Source organism: Chiloscyllium plagiosum, unplaced genomic scaffold, assembly GCF_037043375.1.
Source record: "Chiloscyllium plagiosum isolate Xiang-an unplaced genomic scaffold, Cpla_swu_hap1 HiC_scaffold_31, whole genome shotgun sequence".
Lineage (NCBI taxonomy): Eukaryota > Metazoa > Chordata > Chondrichthyes > Orectolobiformes > Hemiscylliidae > Chiloscyllium > Chiloscyllium plagiosum.
Genome location: NW_028270169.1, coordinates 49,569,298 through 49,592,690, shown reverse-complemented (window position 1 = coordinate 49,592,690; position 23,393 = coordinate 49,569,298). Strand labels below are relative to the sequence as shown.

Genomic DNA, 23,393 nt, shown 5'->3' with positions numbered 1-23,393 from the left:
AAAGGGGATTAGAGTTTTAGTTAGTAGTGTTATATGCCAATATAACAGTTTAATTGTAGTTATAACTCAACTGCACAAATAAATAACAATTCTTGTTGAGTACAGAAATCTGTTCCATGCTTTTGATCACTTTGGTCTGAAAGTTAGGTGGTGGTGTATGGTTTGGAGGGGAAGTTGCAAGTGGTGATGCTCTCCCACTTATGCAGCCCTTGACCTTCTAGGTGTCCAAGGCCACAGGTTTGGAACATGCTATTGAAGCAGTCTGAGAGTTACTTACATTTATTGAGGGTAAGTTTTGGTTCTTTAAAAACTGCACCCAGTATGTCAGTGTCAAAACTTGTGGTGTTGAAAAAGCACAGCTGGTCAGGCAGCATCCGAGGAGCAGGAGAATTAACATTACGAGCATAAGCTCTTCATCAGGAACGTAATGAAGAGCTTATGCTCGAAATGTCGACTCTCCTGGTCCTCAGATGCTGCCTGACTGGCTGTGCTTTTCCAGCACCACATGTTTTGACTCTGATCTCCAGCATCTGCAGCCCTCACTTTCTTCCTGCACCCAGTATGTGTCAACACTTCCAGAAGACAAATGGTAAAGCCGTGTAGGTCATTTCAGGTACAAGTGAGGTCAGGTTGCAAGGTATAAATGCACAGAGTGAGAAGGAACCTTGGATTTCACTGATGGGTAGGTAAAAATGAAAAATTAAGACTAATACTGGTATAACTCTAAAAGTTTAATATTCCCATCATAAAACTTGTAGCACAAACATATCTTCTCTCTTTCAAAGAGTGGCTGGCCTGTGAATTTTCACATTATGTTTCAAGTAAGGTATTTTTGTTAGGGCAATCAAAATGTTCCTCATTAAAAAAAAAATCAGAGATATGGGTCCGTTTTCTTTTGAGGGCAGTTGGTGGTGGCTAAATTGGTCTATTCCTTGGTTTAGTAGACTCGAGTATTTGGCTACCATGGAAGGTCGTTGAAGTGAGCCATACAAATGCGTTTCAGTGGCAATTTGATTTTAAAAAGGGATTGAGGATATGACAAGTAAATAATTTATACAACCATCAAAAGGGGTATTACTGTAAATAATGTAAAGTGTTTTGATCCTGAAAACACAGTCTGATACTCTTACAAATTAAAGCTCTTTAGAAAAATCTAAAGTGCATTAGAACTCACAGTAGCTCTTTGGATTCGTGTATAGAAAGACAGGCAAAAGGAAATGTTCTATTCTGTGTGACATTGCACAAAGCATAAAAAGAGTAATAGAGGTGATGAAGCAAATCAGACAGAAGTGATTAAGCAACATAAAATTTGCATTCTTAAAAAAACGCTGTCAGTTGTAGGAGGAAGAGCTGAGAGAGAAACATGGTGCTACATTTTTGAGAGCCTAGAAATGAACTAGGAGTGGGGAAATTTTAATTTCAACACAAAGAGGATGGCTGCAGAGGGTAAAAACTATGTTCAATGGAGTGAGATTTTTATGCATGATGCAAAATGGATTCATATACCGAGACAAATTTGAATTCCTATTGCCCACACAGCTACTTGTGGTAACTTTTTTTTTGAAAATATGAATTATCCAATAAATAAGTTTAAATATCACAGAAGTGGGAAATTAAAGCCAAAAAGTTGCAATAGACAACTTGAATTGGTTTTGTTAAGAGTAGATTGCAATTAGAGATATATTGTATTAGACTAGTACCTATGCTGCTAATATAAATTGACTGATTTACTGTTGTGACGCACCTACTGTGAAAACTGTTGTTTTGCTTGCTATACAGGCATTTGTGCATCACAGACAGTGCACCAGGATAGCAGAGCAGAGTGCAGAATACTGAGTTACATTAACTGCAAGAAATTATTTATGAAGTGAACACTAGTCTTTAAGCAGTGGAGTCCTACTTCACAGTGCCTGGAATGCCTGCAAACATTTTGTGTTGCTGATGAATCAAGCAACCAGTTGTGACAAAAAGATTTTATTAAAGTGAAAAGGAAATCTGCTTCTATCATCAAAAGCATCACATCCTCAAAAGTGCTGTGCACTCAGCAGAAACACTTAAGGTTGTGTATCTCAAAAACATATGTTATGAAATGCCTTCAGCATGTTCCACAAACTGACAATCACATACCAAAAGATAAATTCCACAATCTACCATGTTTTTACTGAAACATCTGAATCTCTTCACAATCAATAAATCACTTCAAGATCCAGTGACTCTTGGCAAATGTAACAGGCATCTTGTGCACACACATCCTGTAAACAGCTGCTTTTGACAATGAGCTGAGGGAGGAATCACGGCCAAAATGTTCATTAGAGGCAGAACATCCCACAGAGCAGATCGGCAGGGTCAGAGTGCAATGTCATTTTGAGAATAACCGCCTCATCTCAAAGCTTCCAAGCTCTCAGTCACCCAATCCTGCACATCCCACTTCTACTTTCTTCCCGAAATCTACAATCAGTACTCCTTGAGCAGACCCACTTTTTCTGCCCGCTTCTGCCCCAAGGAACTTATTTCTTCTTACCTCTGACTTGATGTACATCTGCAATTCTTCTGATACTTTACATCAGTTTCAGAATTTCTAGTTCACAGGCATCAGCTGCCGTCTTTTCACCACGGGCATGCAGTCTCTTTACATGACCATCCTCATCAGGATGGTCTCAGGGCTTTTGTGCTTCTTCCTGGAAATAAGGCCTGAACAGTCCCCATCCTCCTCCACCTGGGTTAGTCCACCCTCACTTTGAATGTCTCCTTTAACGCCTCTCACTTTCTTCAGTGAAAAGGTGGCGCTATGGATATCCACATGGGCATCAGTTAGACCTGTCTCCTTGTGGATTACATGGAACGTTCCTTGTTCCAATCTTACTCTAGTCCATCCCTGGAATTTCTCTCCAGTACACCGATGACATAATTGATACTGCTTCCCCCATCAGTTGGAACTGGAAAAATTTATTAATTTTGCTTTCTACTTCCACTCTGTTCTCAACTTCACCTGGTCCATCCCTGACTCCTCCATTCCTTGACATCTCTGTATCTACTTCTGGAGATGGCCACTCCGGTTTCCTCCCACAATCCAAAAATGTGCAGGTTAGGTGAATTGGCCATGCTAAATTGCCCATAGTGTTAGGTGCAAGGGCAAATGTAGGGGAATGGGTCTGGGTGGGTGCGCTTCGGTGGGTCGGTGTGGACTTGTTGGGCCGAAGGGCCTCTTTCCACACTGTAAGTAATCTAATCTAATCTAAAAACCACTCACCGATTCTCAATACATTCCCCCCTCCTCTCCACCTTCCTGTAAGGACTCTAATCCATTCTCCCATTTACTCTTTCTCCATCAGATCTGTTTTGATGATGTCACCTTCCACAGAGGGGCATTAGAAATGCCCACTTTTTTCCTCAACTGAGGATTCCCCGCCACCATAGAATTCCCTGCCCTGAGCCATGTCCATTTCATTTCCTGTACTTCTGCCCTCACACCTTCTCTTCCCTACCACAGCACTATAAGGGACCACTGGATCCCACTCACCATCCACCAGCCCCTATATCCAAAGGATCATTAGCTTTCATTTTTGACACTTCCAGCAGGATGACACCACCAGACCTTTCCATCCAGTTAGCATTTCAAAGGGGCCATTCCCTCTGAGACTGTTCCTTCTAGAATACTCTTGGTCTACTCCTCCTCTACTCACAACAGCACCTTCCAATGCTATTGTAGGTGTTGTAATACTTGCCCATTTACCTCCTCCCTCACCATCCAAGGTTCCAGACACAGCTCCCTGATTAAGCAATTTGTCTGCACTTCATTCAATCTAGACTACAGTTTTCACTGCTCAGAATGTGTCTCCTCTACAATGGGGAGACAAAATGCAGACTAGGTGATCGCTATGTCTGTAAAAATGACCCCAAGTTTTAGTCACCTGCCACTTCAACACACCACTGTACTCCCTGGCCAACATTTGTCTTGGACCTGCTGCAGTGCTCCAGTGAGGCACAGTGCAACCTGGAAAAAAACAGCAACGCACCTTCTGCTTGGTGACCCTTACACTCAAAGACTCAGTATCAAGTTCAATAATCCTGGAGTCTAAACACCTCCTTCCTTTTCCTATGTCGACACCTCAGGTCCCATCATAATGCTGGTTTCAGCAAAGCCAACCCATTTTTATCTACTTCCTTGTCCCCATTATCAGCTTTCCTCCTTCCCCGGCCTACTATCAACCATACCCCCCACCTCTCTCTCTTTCTCTCTCTAGGCTCAGTGTCCACCTATTTGCTCATTCCTTTGCCTGCCCCCACCCCACCCCCCAACAACCTGCTGTCATCATCAAAACTTCCTCATCAGCAGTTTTTCCAGCAATTTCTGTTTTGATTCAAATCTAAGCATCCTCAGTTCTTTGTTTTATATTGGATCAGGAAGGTTTGGGTACTAAGTAAATTTCTGCAAATAGTAATTTTTTTTAAAAAGTAAGTTTAGGTCGAGAACTTCTTCCACCCCAACACACTCACAGTTATGGACTATTGCTCAAATTTTCCTGTAAACAAGTCCATAAAAGATGAATGAAATCCTATATAAAGCAGAGATGAATAAACAAAAACAATATTGAGCAAGAAGAGTTCTGACAAAAAAAGGACAAATGGGAACAAATTCCAAAATACATGCTGAAGTTATGAAATGGATTATGGCATTATTGATAATAGAAAGAAGACAATCTTTTTTTAACATACCGCTCAACTAAAGTAACTGGGTTTTCATGACAGAGTCTCTGAGATAAAGAATCTATCTAATACCTCTGTTGCCTATATTAGTTAATAATTAAGATCTTACCTATGTGATGTCTACTAGCCCACTGTAATACAAGGGAAATAGCAATGGCATCGCCTAAGTAGGTAATGACTTTTACTTTACAAAGTGGCTTTGGCCACCATTGCACCAAATTTTATTTTAGAAATAGATAATAATGGCAGGGCAAATATACCTCAATACATTAAAAGCGATTTATATAGTGCAAGATTATGTCATGTGGAGGTCTGGTTATCCTGAAGGATACCAGTAAACTAGGTAGGTTTTCACTGCAATCTAGCATTTTCTCAGACTACCCACAAGTTACTAATTGAACACCTGCACAGTTTTCTACTGGTGGGATTTGAACTTCACCCAGTCTAGACTGCAAATGCAATCCCCTGAACAAAAATGATCTTGGAATGTAATACTGTTGTCATGTTACAGCTCAAATACTGGACTAACAATGCAGGATTTTACAGAAATGTTTTCATGGATGGAAATTTGCCATCCTTACTGGCCTGGCCTATAGGAGATGCCCATCCTACAGCAATATGCTTGAATCATAACTGCCCTCTGAAATGGCTACTCAGATGTAACCAAGATGAGGTCTTACACCATCTTCCCAAAGGCAACAGTGAATAAAAAATAATTGCCGTGTAGCGCCACTTACATTCTCAGGACATTCCAAAGTGCTTTAAAGCCACTAGGTTATATTTGATATACAACCATTTAGCTGCCAGAGAAATGAAGAAATCAACTTGTATACAAAAGGTCTACAAAATAAAAATAAAACAAATTACAGGTTACTCTGTCAATAGTGGTATAGAAACTTAGGAGTGGGACACTTATTCCTTTGAACCTGCTTCACCATTTAATCTGATCGTGGCTAATCATCCAACTCAGTACTCTGCTCCCAATTCCTATCCATATCCTTTGATCCCTTTAGCCATAAGAACTATGTTTAACTCGTTCTCAAAAACAGAGTTTTGGACACAACCACTTTCTGTAGTAGAGAATTCCACAAGTGAATAAATTTCTCCTCATCTGTCCTTAATGGCCTTTCCCATATGCTTGGATTGTGGCATCCTAGTTTTGGACTCCCCACTCACCGGGAATATTCTTCCCCAGTAATCAGTCTGATCCCTCCTTCCTCAGATAAGCCGACCAAAACTGCAGACCAGAGTGATCTCACCATGGTCCCATACAACTGCTACAAGACATCCCTACTCCTGCACTTGAATCCTCTCACTATGAAGGCCAATATACTGTCTTCATTCTTCACCACCTGGTGTACCTACGTGTTTACTTTCAGTGACTGGTGTACAAGGAGAACCAGGTCTCATTGCACCTCCCCCTTTCTCTATCGATTCACATTCAGAGAAATGTGTTAGGATACAGAATTAACTTTACTTCTTTGAACGTAATAGAAGACTGGATGATATAGGAGCAAAATTATTCATTCAAGTCTGCTCTACCATTCGATCAAGGCTGATATATTTCTCAACCCCATTTTCCTGTCTTCTCCCCATAACCTTTATGCTATAGACTTACAATGTGCTAATGAGACCACACCAGTAGTACTGTGTTTGACTCTGATTACTAGGCCTAAGGAATGATATAATGCCTTGGACAGATTGCTGTTTGCATCTACCAGACTGACACCTGAAATCCAAGCGTTAAATTATCAGGAGAACTTACTCAAACGCAACATTGTTTTCTTGGAATTTGGAAGAATAATGCATGATATGGTCCGATAGTAAGGGGAACTTTTTGTGTGAATAGACAGAACTATTTCTGTTGGCTATGGAAAGCAAAGAGATGATGGGACAGCCAGATTTAGACACTTCAGCCAGTTATTTCAGGTGAGTGGTTGTTAAAAACAACAGAAGTTTAGAACTCTTGACCACTAACAGCAATTGATGTCAGATCAATTTCTAAATTCATAGAATCCCTACGGTGTGGAAGCAGGTCATTCAGTCCATCGAGTCCACACCAAACTTCTGAAATGCATCCCATTCAGACACATCCGCCTCCTTATCCTGTAATTAGCATTTTCCTTAGCTAATCCACCTAGCCTGCACATCCCTGGACACTATGGGCAATTTAGCGTGGACAATCCACCTAACCTGCAATTCTTTGGACTGTGGGAAGAAACTGGACGCCTGGATAAAACCCAAACATGAGAAAGTATAGAAGGTATAAGCAGGTAGGGAAAGAGTTAAGTTCTGAGTTTTGTGAAACAAGGGGTTCAGCTGAGCATGCCTCAGATCAGAGAAGAACTTACAGTTAACAATGGTGTGCTGGAGGCAAGGGTAATGGGTTAACAAGGTGGAAAAGCATTCATTATGTATAGCCATTTAACAATATTGGAAACATTCAGTATGTAAGGACAGTTTAACAAGTTGAAAAGTATCCATTACATGAAGCCAGTTAAGGTTGAGAACTTTCATTATTTAACAGCAGATGGCTTAATCTTTGCTATTGACACTTGCTGATTGTAACGGTCACCCAATCAATATTGTACGTTGCCCTATCTGGATGCTGTAAAATGACGATATAATTTATTAAGAAACTGCTATTCCAGAGAAGACCGAGAATTCATGTCTCAGTACACATGGGCGATCATTCTCTCTCCCTCCGGGGCCTGGAATAAAGGTAGAGGTGTTAAAACTATACTGTGTCACTGAACGTTTTGCTTCGACTGAGGGGAGAAATGGGAGGACACGTAGATACGGGGAGGATGTGCCAACTCCACACAGACTATCGCCAGATGGTAGAATCGATTTTGGGTCCCTGGGATTGTAAGACACAAATGCTAACCACTGAGCCACCAAATGCCCATTTGCATTTATGACTGTCGAACTGTTGGCAAAACGTGTGGCTAAATAATATGTGGCAATCGCAGATATCTTTCAAACCTATCTGAGACGGTCTCGGCAATTTATTTTAACATTTCACCTGAAAGATAATGCCTCTAACAGTACCGAACTCCACACTGTGAATTGTTTGCTGAAATTGTAGAGTGATTTTGGAATCATAATTTTTAAACTTAGACTAATATTTTTCTAGCTATGGACAACAATGGCTTCGGGTGAACTAAAGTATATTAGTGAAATTTTTTATATGATTAGCTGAATAAATTACCCACTTCGGTAGAGAGATAGGAGAGTCATGTGGCCTGCAACAATATGTAAATTCAGAACATGAGCACTTTATTTATGTGGCAAAGTTCCACACAGATTTCAAAGTTAGGATTAAGACAGTTATATCATTCACATGACAAATTTCTATGGAATGAAGAGTGAGGACATCCAATTTCAATTCCTAAACTGCTTCGTTATAGGAATAAATTGAGAAATGGAAGCAAATTGAACAGCTCATTTAAAAAGCTGGCATAGGTTTAATGGATTTGATGGTCTCTTTCTGTGCTGTAATATCATATGATTCTACATGGCAATGTAAATTCTTATTAAAAACCTGATCAATGTGCAACTATGATAAATCAACTTATCATGACAGACCAGTTCACAAATTGTACCAAAACATCCCATAGCATTTTCAGATTTTCAAATTCCATTGTTTTAAACGTCGGCACAAGTTGGTTTTTACTGCTGCTAAAGAAAAGACACTCAGAAAATCTAAATTTCCAACCCCCAACTCCTAGAGCAGAATGTTACTTGTAGGTTGCCAGATCAACCCACACATGGGTCATAAATCATATCACAGATTATATCCTCTATGCATTCCACAGAAAGAGCTATTAATCCAAGGCATCTGTAAAACTCTATGCAGCCAGACACTGAATTACAAACAAATTAATGAAAGGCATTCTTGAATAAAGAAACAGTTACGCAATGAAGTATTAAAATGAAGAAACAGAACATAGATTTACAAGCTCCAGCTCAGCCAGTACTGAAATTGTTGGCAAGGATAAGATCTCAAAGTATCATTATATATCTCCAAAGCTGTATTTGAGTTCGATTCTGAACTTTGCATCCAAGTAACAATAATTTGCATTGAAGTAAAGCTGAAATAACTCCAAATCATTACAATCCACATGACTTATTGTTCAATCTCCACCAAAAACATTCCCTTTGATGTTTAGACTAGATGAATGCCTTCCTGAAGTTTCTTATTTCAGTAACTGTGTCACCATTTCACAATATACACAACCTTATTCCACTGCTGTTTACAACTACCCTTTTTCTTCATCTTCAGTTCTCTAAAATATCTAGCTTTTCGTCTGAGTTTGAAGATTGCAGAAAAATCACAATGAAACTCCTCCTGGCAAATCAATGTAGCAACTCAGCAGTGTGGGCGAAGTGCAAGAGAACTAATAACAGACAGAAAATTGATTACCAACACAATCATTTTCCCTCAAGTTCAACTTCACATTAAATGGAGATTTTAGAGAACTCGGGTTGTAAGTTTGCTTGCCTTGCTGATGGATTTGTTCTCTGACGTTTTGTCACCATGCTCTGTAACATCATCAGTGAGTTTCCAGTGAAGCATTGGTGCTCTGTCCCACTTGCTATTTATATGTCTCGGTTTGTTGTGGTAGGTTATATCATTTCTGGTTCTGCTTCTGAAAGGTTGGTAAATGGGGTCCAAATCTATACGTTCAGGTTTGAATGCCAGGCCTCTAGGAATTCCCACGTGTCTTTGTTTATCCTGTCCCAGGATGGATGTATTGCCCCAATCGAATTGGGGTCCCTCTTCATCTGCGTGTATGGATACCAGTGATAGTTGGTCATGTCTTTTGGGGGCTAGTTGGTGCTCATGTATCCTGGTGGCTAGCTTCCTGCCCATTTGTCCATTGTAATGTTTGTTGCAGTCCTTGCAGGGTATTTCATATATGATGTTTGTTCTGCTGGTTGTGGGTATAGGGCCTTTAAATTCATCAGGAGGTGTTTCAATGTGGTGGTAGGTTTGTGAGTTACCATGATGCCTCAGGGCTGGAGTAGTCTGGCCATCATCTGAGATGTCTTTGATGTATGGTACGGTGGCTAGAGTCACTGGGCATGTTGCATCTTCCTGTGTAGATCTGTTGTGCAGGAATCGGCGGACTGTGCTTATCAAACACCTGACAGCACCATCTCCATCAGCAAGGACAGCATCGTCAAACTAGTAGACCTGTGCCTCGCAACCCACTATACCTTCAACGGCAACATTTACAAACAAATCATCAATATCAGGGCTTGCATCTTCCTGTAGGTTTTTCAGTTTGTGTTGCAGTCCCTTTGCTACCCTGTATGCCAGTGTGTCGGGATGACCTTTATCATCATGAAACGCAACAAATTAGAAGAAACCCACAAATACATAAACAGCATCGTTACCGGAATAAAATTCACCGAAGAGGAAGAGAACAATAACTGACTCCCCTTTCTAGATGTCACAGTAGAACGAAGAGCTACTGGAGAGCTGCAGACCAGTGTTTACAGGAAAGCCACATACACTGGCCAGATGCTCAACTACAGGAGCAACCATCCCAACACCCACAAACAGAGCTGCATAGGACGTTATTTAAATGATCCACAACACACTGTAGCACCAAGGAACTACAAGCAGCCAAGGAAAAACACCTATACAACGTATTCAGGAACAGCGGGTACCCAATAAGTGGTCTGCTGATTCCTGCACAACAGATCTAAACAGGAAGACACAACATGCCAGAGACTCTAGCCACCGTACCATACATAAAAGACATCTCAGAGATGACGACCAGACTACTCCGACCCCTAGGCACCTGGTGGCCCACAAACCTACCACCCATACCCACAACCAGCAGAACAAATGTCATATACAAAATACTCTGCAAGGACTGCAACAAACATTACATTGGACAGATGAGCAGGAAGGTAGCCACCAGGATACATGAGCACCAACTAGCCATCAAAAGACATGACCAACTATCACTAGTATCCATACACACAGATGAAGAGGGACACTAGTTCGACTGGGCCAATACATCCATCCTGGGACTGGCTAAACAAAGACAAATGTAGGAATTCCTAGAGGCCTGGCATTCAAACTGGAATTCCATTAACAAACATATAGATTTGGACCCCATTTACCAACCTCTCAAGAAACAGAACTGGAAATGATATCACTCACCACAACAAACCGAGACAGATAAACAACAAGCGGGACAGAACACCAATGCTTCGCCAGAGGCTCACTGATAGTGACGAATCCAGCAGCTCAATGAGCAAACTTACAGCCTGAATCACATCAAACTATTTCTACAATAAATATCTGCAAATTAAATTATAAATTTATATCAGTAGGACTCAAAAAAAGTAAGAAAACATCTTGGAACCAGATCAGATCTTTATCCAAGGAGACTAAGAACCTCACTAAGTGTTGAACTCAGCAGCAATAGTTAAGTACATCACAAAGAGATGGTCAGCCCAGTCAGACGTTTGCCCCTTTGACACTGCACTATGTAAATTATACCCACAACAGATCTCAACTATTGTCGTATAAAAAACTAGAAACACCATAGCAGAATAGTACAAGGAAAATACTTAAAAGCAGAAGTAGCCAAATAGACCAATTAAGATTCAAAATCAGCCCCAGGATTCTGGAGAGGTCATCACTGAACTAACAAACTATTTGGAAAAACAAATAAGCTGGCTGAAATTCTAAAGAATGAGAATATGCAGGAACTCCAGCTGGTGTGAAGATGCAAAGATTGGTGAACTGAAGTTCATCTGTCATTCTTGTCTTAAAGGGGTGTTTGGGTTTCTTTTAGCACCTCAAAGTTCTATCCACAAAACTAAATGTCACTTTCAGAATATAAATGTGACTATTACTTTGGCTTTGTGGTAGCTTTCACTGTTTTATTTACAAGAATATTTGACTGTTATTGGGGCTCCACACCAACCCTCTGAAGAGTAACCTACCCAGACCTACCTCCTTCTGACTAATGCACCTAACACTATGGGCAATTTATCATGGCCAATTCACCTGATCTGCACATCTTTGGACTGTGGGAGGAAACCAGAGCACTTGGAGGAAACTCACCCAGACACGGGGAGAATGTGCAAACTTCTCATAGACAGTCGCCCAAGGTTGGAGTCAAACCTGGGACTCCGGTGCTGAGAGGCAGCAGTGCTAACCACTGAGCCACCGTGCCTCCCCTTTGGCACAATGCTAGTGTCCATCACTATCTATCAAATAGGACAAAAATCCACAAATGAAAAATTTACTCGACAAATTCCGAAATGTCTCCTTGAGCAACTAAAAGCGAGAATTCAGCAGATGATAGATGAGGGTTTTGTTGTGCATTGGTAGTTCCCCACCTCTGGGCCAGGAGTGCCGGGTTCAAGTCCCACCTTCTCTAGAGGAGTATAACAACATTTCTGAACAGGGTTGATTAGAATATCCACAGCATATGAAGGTTAGGTTTCAATGAAATTCTCAGTTCATAAGTCATGTAAGTGATATGGGGTTTGCAAATTGAATTTATAGCCATGCTGTCCACACAATCACAATGATATCAATATAGGAGGTGGTGGAGGTTGGAAGGGAGGTCATGTTGCAGCTGTACAGGACACTGATTAGATCACTTCTGGAATGCTGAATTCAATTCTGGTCTCCCTGCCATGGGAAAAATGTTGTGAAACTTGAAAAACGTAGACAAGATTTACAAGGATATTGCCAGGGTTGGAGGGTTTGAGCTATAGGAAGAGGCTGAATAGGCTGGGGCTATTTTCCCTGGCATGTCAGAGGATGAGGGGTGTCCTTATAGAAGTTTATAAAATCATAAGGGGCATGGATAGGGTGAATCGTCAAGGTCTTTTCCCCAGGGTAGAAGAATCCAAAACTAGCGGGCATAGGTTTAAGGTGAGTGGGAAAGATTTAAAAGGGACCTAAGGAACAACTTTTTCATGCAGAGGGTGGTGCATGTTTAGAATGAGCTGCCAGAGGAGGTAGTGGAGGGCAATATTATTACAAAGTTTAAAAGGCATCTAGGATGGTATATGAATAGCAAAGGTTGAGAGAGATATGGGCCAAGTGCTGGCAGGAGGAGGAGATTAATGTGGACAAAGTTAAAAATCTCACAATACCAGGTTATAGCCCAACAGATTTATCTGGAAGCACTAGCTTTCAGAGCACTGCTCCTTCATCAGGTAACTGCGGGACAGGATCCTAAGGCACAGAATTTATAGCAAAAGATTACATGCAACTGTTATGATATATTGAACAAAACTAGATTGCTGTTAAGTTGTTCATCTTTTAGAACGTGGAGAAAGTGAGGTCTGCAGATGCTGGAGATCAAAGTTGAAACTTTATTGCTGGAACAGCACAGCAGGTCAGGCAGCATCCAGGGAACAGGAGATTCGACGTTTCGGGCACAGAACGTTGCAAGTTTTGGTTCATTACTATGTAAATTTCAGAACTTCTTTTAAGTCACATTCTTGAGATGACAAGGTTTTATAACAAAAGGTGATATTGCAGCTCAGACAAGGCATTAAAGGTGTGAGGTTAGAGTCTGTCCATATCCCAGTTTTGAATTTATAAAATATTACATGAATTGACTACCTGCATCGACTATCTGCAGGTTGTGCTCTTTTTGAACAATATAGAATGCATCCGCAAATATAATCCCGCAAATGCAAATTCACCCCATAGACTTGAATGTATGCGCATGCATAAGAGAGAATATGAGTGTGTGCGAGTGAGTGTGACTGCGCATGAGTGTGCTTGTGTGTGGTGCATGCTTAGTAAAGTGTGTGAGAGTGTGATGGAGTATAAGCCTGTGAGATGTGTGTGCATGGGTGAAAGTGTGGATATGTGTATGTGTTTATGAGAGAGGGTCTGTGGGAGTGAGAGAGTCTGTAAGAGCATGAGAGAGTGCGTGAGAGCACACGACAGTCCGCAAGAGTGTGCGACAGTCCGCAAGAGTTTTTTTAAGATTAGATTACTTATAGTGTGGAAACAGGCCCTTCGGCCCAACAAGTCCACACCGACCCTCCGAAGAGCAACTTACCCAGACCCATTCCCCTACATCTAAGTCTACGGGCGATTTAGCATTGCCAATTCACCTAACCTGCACATTTTTGGATTGTGGGAGGAAACCGGAGCACCCGGAGAAAACCCACGCAGGCACACGGAGAATGTGCAAACTCCGCACAGACGGTTGCCTGAGGCAAGAATTGAACCCAGGTCTCTGGCACTGTGAGGCAGCAGTGCTAACCACTGTACCACCGTGCCACCCACATGTGCGCGATAGTCCGTAAGTGTGTGCGACAATCCGTAAGTCTGTGTAGTGTGGTTGAGTCACCTTTAGTTTCACATGAACCCAAGGTCCCTGTTGAGGCCATCTTCATAGGTTCCAAACTTGGCTATCAGCCAAGCAGAAGCTGATAGCCAAGTTCTCTCTCATGCACACACACACACTCTCAACGGCTTATACTCCATGACACACACACACACAAACAAACTCCTGCACAGGAACACGCAGACACTCTTTCTCTCATGTATGCACACACACATTTACGTTTATGGGATGAATTTGCATTTGCGGAATTATATTAACAGATGCATTCTATTTTTGCTCAAAAAGTACACAAACTGCAGGCAGTCAATCCATGAAATATTTTATAAATTTCTGTTTTGAAAATAGAATCAGTCTTATTCAAGATTGGGATACAATCCAGGCAGTTGATGCACTTGAACAGGGAGCTGGGGTTAGTGGTATGTGGAGATGTCTTCATCCTGACAGTAGGGACTCACCTTTTTTTCTAACTCATATAAGTGTTATACTAGAATTGACATATTTTTTGCCCAATCAGCCTTTTTGAATTGGTACTGCCCTGCAGAATTGGGAACATAACCATTTCTGATCACGTGGCATTGTACATGGAGATTAAGGCCAGTGATGATGAGACAGGCTCGCGGCACTGGCACTTGGATCCTTTCCTCCTGAGGGATAGCAAGGTTAACGAGTATTTTTTGTGGGAATTAAAAATTTTTTGGGACATAAATTCAGGTACAGCCAATAATCCGTCAGTGGTCTGGGAGACTGCCAAGGCTTATGCAAGGGGTTTGATTATTTCTTACTCGGTGAATCGGAAGCGGTAGAAGGGAGAGCAGCAGCTTATGCTCGAGGTTTGGCTGAAGGCAGCTGAGACAGCATACTTTGACAGACCGTCTATAACTAAGTTGCAGCGGATTACAGGCCTCAGGGCTGCTCTGAATGCTGCATTCATCCAGACAGCAAAGAGGGAGATTACCTTTGCGCAACAGAGGTTATTTGAGTATGGTGATAAATTGGGTAGGTATTTGGCATACTTGGCCTGAAAGAAGAGTGCCCCCGAATCGATCACATCCATTAGAGTGTGTTTTGGTACTATCACCTGCAATCCCAAAAAGATTAAAGCAACATTCAGGAAGTCCTACTCTGGGTTGTGCCGGTCAGAGGGCTATGAGGACAGATTGGCGAAGGTGGAGTCCTTTTTAAAGACCTTGGATCTCCCAGGTGTAACTTCAGAACAGGCATCTCTTTTGAATGCCCCTCTGACAATCCAAGAGATACAGGATGCGGTGAGACAGCTCCAGAGTGGTAAAGCGTTTGGCCCAGAAGGATTTTGGAGTGAGCTTTATAAGTTTATAGACATGCTGGCCGGGCCAATGTTGGATATGTACAACTATTCGTACAGTCAGGACTGCCTCACACCGTCTCTGAGAGAAACAAATACTTCTCTTATTCTCAAGAGAGGGAAAGCCCCAGAGGATTGTACTTCGTACAGGCCTATATCGTTATTAAAAGTGGACTTTAAAAGTTTGTCGAAAATGCTGGCGTTGAGGCTGGAGAAGGCTTGCCTTTCATTGTAAGGGAGGACCAGACAGGTTTAGTTAGGGGTCGCAGTTCCTCTAAAAATGTTAGGAGAATGCTAAATATGGTTCAGGTATGCCAACAAGGGTCGATTCTGGGCTTGGTAGTCTCCCTGGATGCAGAGAAAGCCTTTGAACAGGTGGAGTGGGCATACCTCTTTTATGTCCTGGAACAGTTTGGTCTTGGAGGGGTCTTTGCCAGGTGGGTGGCAGTGTTATATAGTGACCCTAAAGCAATGGTTCTCACTAATGTTATACGGTCTGACAATTTTAATATTGGCAGAGGCAGCCGATAAGGGTGTCCCCTTTCCCTGTTGCTATTTACATTGGTGATTGAGCCAGTGGCAGAGGCCATCTGGAAGGACCCCAATATAATTGCCCCAGAGGTAGGATCAGGAAGGCATAAGATCATCCTTTACGCAGCTGATGTTCTCCTCTTTCTAACTAACCCAGTGATATCTGTGCCCCATTTAATACAAGTGATTAATTTATTTGGCTCTTTCTTGGAGTATAAAATCAATATTATGAAAGCGGCGGCCATGCCTATTGGGGGCCTTATTAGAGTACCTGATCTTGGGGGTGGAACCCACTTTCTTTTCAGATGGACACAGGGAGGTTTCTTGTATGTAGGCATTTTTATCACCCTGCCTTCGATCAATTATATAAAGCTAACTTTGTGCAGTTGCTAGAGAAGATAAGACAGGACCTTCACTGCTGGGAGGATCTTCCAATATCCTGGTTGGGTAGAACAGCTCTGCTTAAAATGAATGTTCTTCCTCATTTATTATATTCCATGCGAATGCTCCCTTTGATTCTGCCCAGACAAGCACTACGAAGGCTTAACAGTTGGCTTGGCTCTTTTATCTGGCGTCACTGGCAGCCTCTTATTAAGCTTGTCGAATTGCAGCTTCCACAGAGGACGAGGGGAAGGAAGGGTGTATTTTCCAGACTTTAAGGAATACCAACTAGGTTCCCTACTATCCTATGTGGCTGACTGGGCCTGCTAGGACCCGCAGACAATTTGGCTGGACACCGAGGCCTCCCAGGCAAACTGTTCCTTCATTAATCTGTTGTCCATGAACAAGATGAGGACTGTTATGGACCACTGCAGAAATCCAATTGATCTTAACACAGTTAAAGCATGGAGAATGATGTGACAAAGTGAGGGCAATTTACAAAAAACTTCTCCTTTTACTCCCATATTAGGAATGGTAGAACTCCGGCCGGGATTGATGGATTCTGGCTTTGGACACTGGGAGTCCAGAGGAGTTTCCTGTTTGGGAGATTTATTTGATGGGGAGGTCATGATACCTTTTGAGCAGCTGAGCCAGAAATATGAACTATCTAGGAGGGGCCTCTTTTGTTATTTCCAGATTAGGGACTTTATACAGAAAAAAGACTACATTAGTGGTTAGTCCCTAGAAGTTGGATATGGAGAGGAGAGTACTTCAGTCCATGAGCATTCTCTCGGTCAGCACCCTCTATCATTTAGAAGAGGTAGTGTCTCGAAGGATATCGAGCAGCTGTGTGGAATCTGGGCTCAGGAATTAGTTAGGGGGGATCTCATCAGAGGAGTAGGAGGATATTTGAGAGAACATAAGGAAGATTGTGATTTGCAACAGGACGCAGGCTATGAAATTGAAGGCACGCCACAGGGCTTATTTGGCACCGGAGCGGCTTGCGAAATTTAAGATGGGGTGTACCCAATGTGCCCCAAATGTAAAATAGATGTCAGTACTCTTGCTCATTGCTTGTGGTCATGGCATACGTATTGAAGCGCTATAGCAAGTGTTTTGGAAGGGGTCTTGAGAACTGAGGTCAAGGTAGATCTGGTATCCCTTCTCTTGGGTTCGCCAAATCTCCCCTCTTTGGACGTGCATGGGAAGAAATTGTTCAGTACTGTTTCATTTTGTGTGAGGAAGAACATCTTGATGAGCTGGGTGTCAGAGAATCCCCCGGGACTCTTGGGGAGGCACAGGTTAGTTATGCTCCTGGACTTCCCTACAAGTATGGTTGACCAGAAAATGGAACTTTTTTCGGACGTGGCAGCCCTCTTTGAACCAAATAAACGCAGACCTATGGGCTATATTGGTCAGGACCTTTGGGTAGCGGTGGGGACTATGTCTGGCAGGCTGGGGGCCCATGGGAAGAAGAATTCTGAACAAATATGGGTATGCCTACTGATGTTCCTGGTGAAGGGGAGCTTTGGTGGGATTGTGCTGAGTGTTGTAATTTAATTTATTTAATTTGCCTTGGTTCAACTCGATTAAATTTGGTTTCTTTTCTTTTTGATTTAGTTATCTATTGAACTGTAGTCTGTGCAGAGTGTTTTTCCTCCTAAATTGTTTGTGGAGTAGAGTAGCAGTTTGTTTACTATTATTGTTGTTATATTGCAAGATTGTAATATTAGTTTGTAGTGATTTTAATATTTTCATAAAAACTTCAAAATCATCTTCTCAATAAAAATATTTATTAAAAAACTGGGATACAGACAGACTCTAACTTCACACCTTTAATGCATTGTCTGAGATGTCACTTATTTTAAAATAAAACCTTAAGCTATCTCGAGAATGTGACTAAAAAGAAGTTCTGGGATTTACATATTAATGAACTGAAACCTGCAACCCATTCAAAAAGATGAAAGCAATCTAGGTTTGTTCAATATATCATTTCAGTTGCATGACACTGTAATCTTTTGCTATAAATTCTGTGTCTTATGATCCTGTCGCAAGGTTACCTGAAGGAATACCGCTCCATAAGCTAGAGCTTCCAAATAAACCTGTTGGACTATCACCTGGTATTGTGTGATTTTTTTCTTTACCCACCCCAGTGCAACACTGGCTCCTCCACATCATAAATTAATGTGGACAATCTGGTTGGCATGGACAAGTTGCATCAAAGAGGGTATTTCATGCTGTACAACTCTATGACTTTAGGTACCAAGCAAGGTAGCCTGATGATCATAAAAATGATCAGTCACCACAATTTTCACGGACTTGAAGCTGACCAATCACTACTTAAGTAACCGGGGCTTTGTATAAGCCAACTTCAGTAAGGCATTTGACAAGGTTCCCCATGGGAGACTGATTAGCAAGGTTAGATCTCATGGAATACATGGAGAACTAGCTATTTGGATGCAGAACTGACTCAAAGGTAGAAAACAGAGGGTGGTGGTGGAGGGTTGTTTTTCAGACTGGAGGCCTGTGACCCGTGGAGTGCCACAAGGATCGGTTCTGGACCCTCTACTTTTTGTCATTTACATAAATGATTTGGATGCGAGCGTAAGAGGTACAGTTAATAAGTTTGAAGATGACACCAAAACTGGAGGTGTAGTGGACAGCAAAGAGAGTTACCTCAGATTACAACAGGATCTGGACCAGATGGGCCAATGGGTTGAGAAGTGGCAGATGGAGTTTAATTCAGATAAATGTGAGGTGCTGCATTTTGGGACTTATACACTTAATGGTAAGGTCCTAGGAAGTGTTGCTGAACAAAGAGACCTTGGAGTGCAGGTTCATAGCTCCTTGAAAGTGGAGTCGCAGGTAGATAGGATAGTGAAAAAGGCTTTTGGTATGCTTTCCTTTATTGGTCAGAGTATTGAGTATAGGAGTTGGGAGAAAGTGAGGTCTGCAGATGCTGGAGATCTGAGCTGAAAATGTGTTGCTGGAAAAGCGAAACAGGAAGGAGTTGTGAGGTCATGTTGCAACTGTACAGGACATTGGTCAGGCCACTGTTGGAATATTGTGTGCAATTCTGGTCTCCTTCCTATCGGAAAGATGTTGTGAAAATTGAAAGGGTTCAGAAAAGATTGACAAGGATGTTACCAGGGTTGGAGGATCTGAGCTACAGGGAGAGGCTGAACAGGCTGGGCTGTTTTCCCTGGAGCATCAGAGGCTGAGGGGTGACCTTATAGAGGTTTACAAATTATGAGGGGCATGGATAGGATAAATAGATAAAGTCTTTTCCCTGGGATCAAGGAGTCCAGAACTAGAGGGCGTAGGTTTAGGATGAGAGGGGAAAGATATAAAAGAGACCTAAGGGGCAATGTTTTCATGCAGAGGGTGGTACATGTATGGAATGAGCTGCCAGAGGAAGTGGTGGAGGCTGGTACAATTGCAACATTTAAGAGGCATTTGGATGGGTATATGAATAGGAAGGGTTTGGGGGGATACGGGTCAGGTGCTGGCTGGTGGGACTAGATTGGTTTGGGATATCTGGTCAGCATGGACGGGTTGGACCGAAGGGTCTGTTTCCATGCTGTACATCTCTATGACTCTAAAATAACACTGCAAAGATTGGAACTCATTGTATTCACCGAAAGAGGTTGATGCTGCTCTTGTACGCATTGTGACTAATTTAATTATATGACAACAATGATGTGATAGTACTGTATGGTCCTGACACAGCCATTCTCAAGCAACCTCAATGCAGAGGCAAGCCTTTGGGAACGGTCTAGTTTTTTAAAACTAGGTCTGCTGGCAGCCTAACCCTGCTGCTGGGAATACCTGCACCAGATCCACACTTTGGAAATGACAATATTAAAACACTTTATGGTGTACAGACAGAGAAAATCACTCATTTCCTGGCACTGAAACAGTGCAAGTCATAAGGTGACCAAATATAGGCAAAATGTGAAGGCAGAAATCAATGGAAGCACAGAGCAGATCAAGTAGCATTGTGGAAAGTAGTAGGCATGGTTAACACTTGATAGAAGATCATCAGCCTGGAATGTTAACCTTATCTTCCTTGCTCTAAGGCTGGTGCCTGACTTGCTGAGCATTTCTGGTGTTGATTCAGTTTCAGATTTCCAACAACCAGCAATTTTTTACATATCATTTGAATCCTGGAGAAATTCAAATTCAATTACAGTCTATTGCTTATGCAAATTTATGTCAACGATAAGGAATTTGAAATTTTCAGTAAAGAATTCCTATTTTGCTTTCTTAGCTGCATTGTTAAATTCAAAGCGCTGAATAATTCAAAAGCAAAAAACAGACATAACATGTAATCTTTAAATAGATTTTTAATTTGCTAGTTGGGAAGTTGCACCTGTAGAGGAGATAGTAATATTGATAACAGATTAAGCGACGTCACACAGAGCTCTGGTAAATCTTAGAGTTACATAACTGGCAGCAGAAGAAAAGAAGGAAAGAAAAGGTCAGTAGCCAACCAATAAGCCCAGAAGATATCTAACTTCCAGCCATAACACTATAGTGGATAAATTGATGGATAATGGGATAGCTGCTGATCTCTGGAGCTGCCAGCTGATTTGCGATAGTCCCCATGGAGCCACAGTTCTGCAGGAGGCACTGCCAAAACTGCAGACAGGACGACAAAGGCTATACAGACTCTGACACAAATCAGATGGATTTCGGTAAGGGGAGTCAAAAGAAGGGGGCTAACATCTTCACAAGGGATATCCCAATGGACAAAGCTCATCCTCCACCAAAGATCAGCATCCACTTACCCTCTGTATAATGGCAATAGGAAGGAGGGTTATTGGCCAGTCATCTGACCCGAAACACACAATATCCAGTCCAAGGAAACAAACTTCTACATACATTATACACATAATGTAAGGAGCCGGTGTTGGACTGGGGTGGACAAAGTTAAAAATCACACAACACCAGAGTTATGGTCCAACAGGTTTATTTGGAAACACTAGCTTTCAGAGCACTGCTCCTTCATCAGGTGGTTGTGAAACAAGATCAGAAGATAAAATTTATAGCAAAAGATTACAGTGGCATGCAAATGACATGATCATTTGCTCAAACTCTGTGTCATATGGTTCTGCTTCACAGCTACCTGATGAAGGAGCAGTGCTCCAAAAGCTAGTGCTTCCAAATAAATCTGTTGCACTAAGACGTGGTGTTGTGTGATTTTATACATCACAAAATGATGTCACCAGTTGATCACATTACTGTCATTTGTAGCATAACAATGAAGATTGCTGCAAGTGCCTTTTGAAAGCTCGGGCTGAGAGGTTACACAACTGTCCAAGTGTAGTAATTCAAAATGCTGAATTAATAAGGCATTGGCTAAAATGTATGCCTTCAGCATGGTATCCTTAATCAAACTCATCGACAGCATTCATCACAAACTGGCATGCTGACCCGCCACACCACCAACTCACCAAATCACAAATAGGCAGAGATGAATTATTCAACAACCACATTCCAACTCCTCTGGAGATGACCATCAGAAAATCATAGTTTTTTAAAAAATTAACAATTTTGTTTCGTATTTGCAGAAGCGCAAAGCGAAATAACGACTACCGGAGCATTTAATGCAAGCAATCTAATGTGGGACATCAAATAACCATGGTCGACAAGCTATTGCTAAAACTCGAGTCAAAATTAGAGTGGTGATGGAAAAGCATAGCAAGTCAGGCAGCATTCAAGGAGCAGGAAAATCGACATTTCAAGCAAATGCTCTTCATCAGGAATGATTCTAATCTTAACTCTGATCTCCAGCATCTGCAGTACCCACTTCCACCTATTGCTAAAACTATATGGCCACATACTTCCCCCTAACTATGCAATCCTGTCAGCCATTCAAGTCTGCATGATACAGCATGCACGGTCATACAAAGGAACAACTATCCTTTCCTCTTAAACTATATGCCAAACATCTACCCATCTGCAAAATGTAGCCAGACACCCCCACCCCTGTCTCTCCATCCCCCACATAAGAAGGTGACTACACATCTCTCTCCCCTACCCCCAAAGTATGGCCAGACATCTTACCCCTGGGTCCCCAAAACAAAAATTTTGGCCAGACATCTGTCTCTCTTCCCTACACCCACCACCTCCTCACCCAAACCATGCCAGGACCATCTTCTCCATGTCCACCCAAACCGTGCCAGGACCATCATCCCCATGCCCACCCAAACCATGCCAGGACCATCTTCTCCATGTCCACCCAAACCGTGCCAGGACCATCATCCCCATGCCCACCCAAACCATGCCAGGACCATCATCCCCATGCCCACCCAAACCATGCCAGGACCATCTGCCCCATGCGCCCCCCCCCCATCTCCACCCCCTGAGCCCCGGTTGTAGTGATGGGGTAAAGTGCTGAGTGAAGCTGAGCTCTGGGTGTGTCACACACACTAATGGGTGATAATTTACAGGCGGCTTTTGTTTCTAACGAGGCGGATGGGGATCCCGGGCGGGGTCTGGGGGTGGGGGTGATGACCCTAGGCCGCCCCCTCCCACCCCCCCCCCTTCTCCACCGGGGGCACTCACCATGGCGAAGCCCGACAGGAGAGCCGACGTGCGGCTCGATGCTTTGAGCTTGGCCCGGCTGAGGTAGAGCTTCCTCCAGGAGAGAGCCTGCACCGAGTGGTGGTTCGAGGAGACCAGCTCCAGGTAACTGCGCCTCACCCAGTCCCGGTAATCGGCCGCCCCGGCCTCTGGCTCTGAGCACGGAGGGGCAGGGGAACCAGCCGGCGCTGACCGCTCCGAGCTCATGGCTCCACCGGCTGGAGCCTGCGAGACCAACCGCCACCCGCGAGACCTCAGGCTGATCAGCGATGGGAAAAGGCGCGCTCCCGAACGCCTGGGGCTCTGGCGCCGGCGCCGGCGCGCGCTCCCGAACTGCACGTTCCCGCAGCCAGGGGGCGAGCGCAACCCCATCCCCGGCGCCACTGCGCATGCTCAAGGGGACCTGGTTGGAGCAGATACTGGCATTAAAACTCATCAGTTGGTCAGTATTGGACCATGTATAGGTCAATGATCAGTATTAGAGTCATAGAGATGTACAGCACGGAAACAGG

General features: G+C 42.8%; 1 protein-coding gene across 2 annotated transcripts in view; it reads right to left on the bottom strand.

Annotated features, from left to right (window-relative positions):
• The window catches only part of orai2 (ORAI calcium release-activated calcium modulator 2), a 51,054-nt gene extending 27,883 nt beyond the window's left edge, over nt 1-23,171 (bottom strand). The window contains exon 1 of one of the 2 annotated variants that reach the window (XM_043718758.2): nt 22,864-23,171. In XM_043718758.2, the coding sequence (XP_043574693.1) occupies nt 22,864-23,088 (225 nt within the window). In that variant the 5' untranslated portion in view covers nt 23,089-23,171. The remainder of the gene's footprint in view (nt 1-22,863) is intronic. The other variant, XM_087977525.1, reaches the window with a different exon arrangement.
• Between the last annotated feature and the right edge of the window lie 222 nt (nt 23,172-23,393).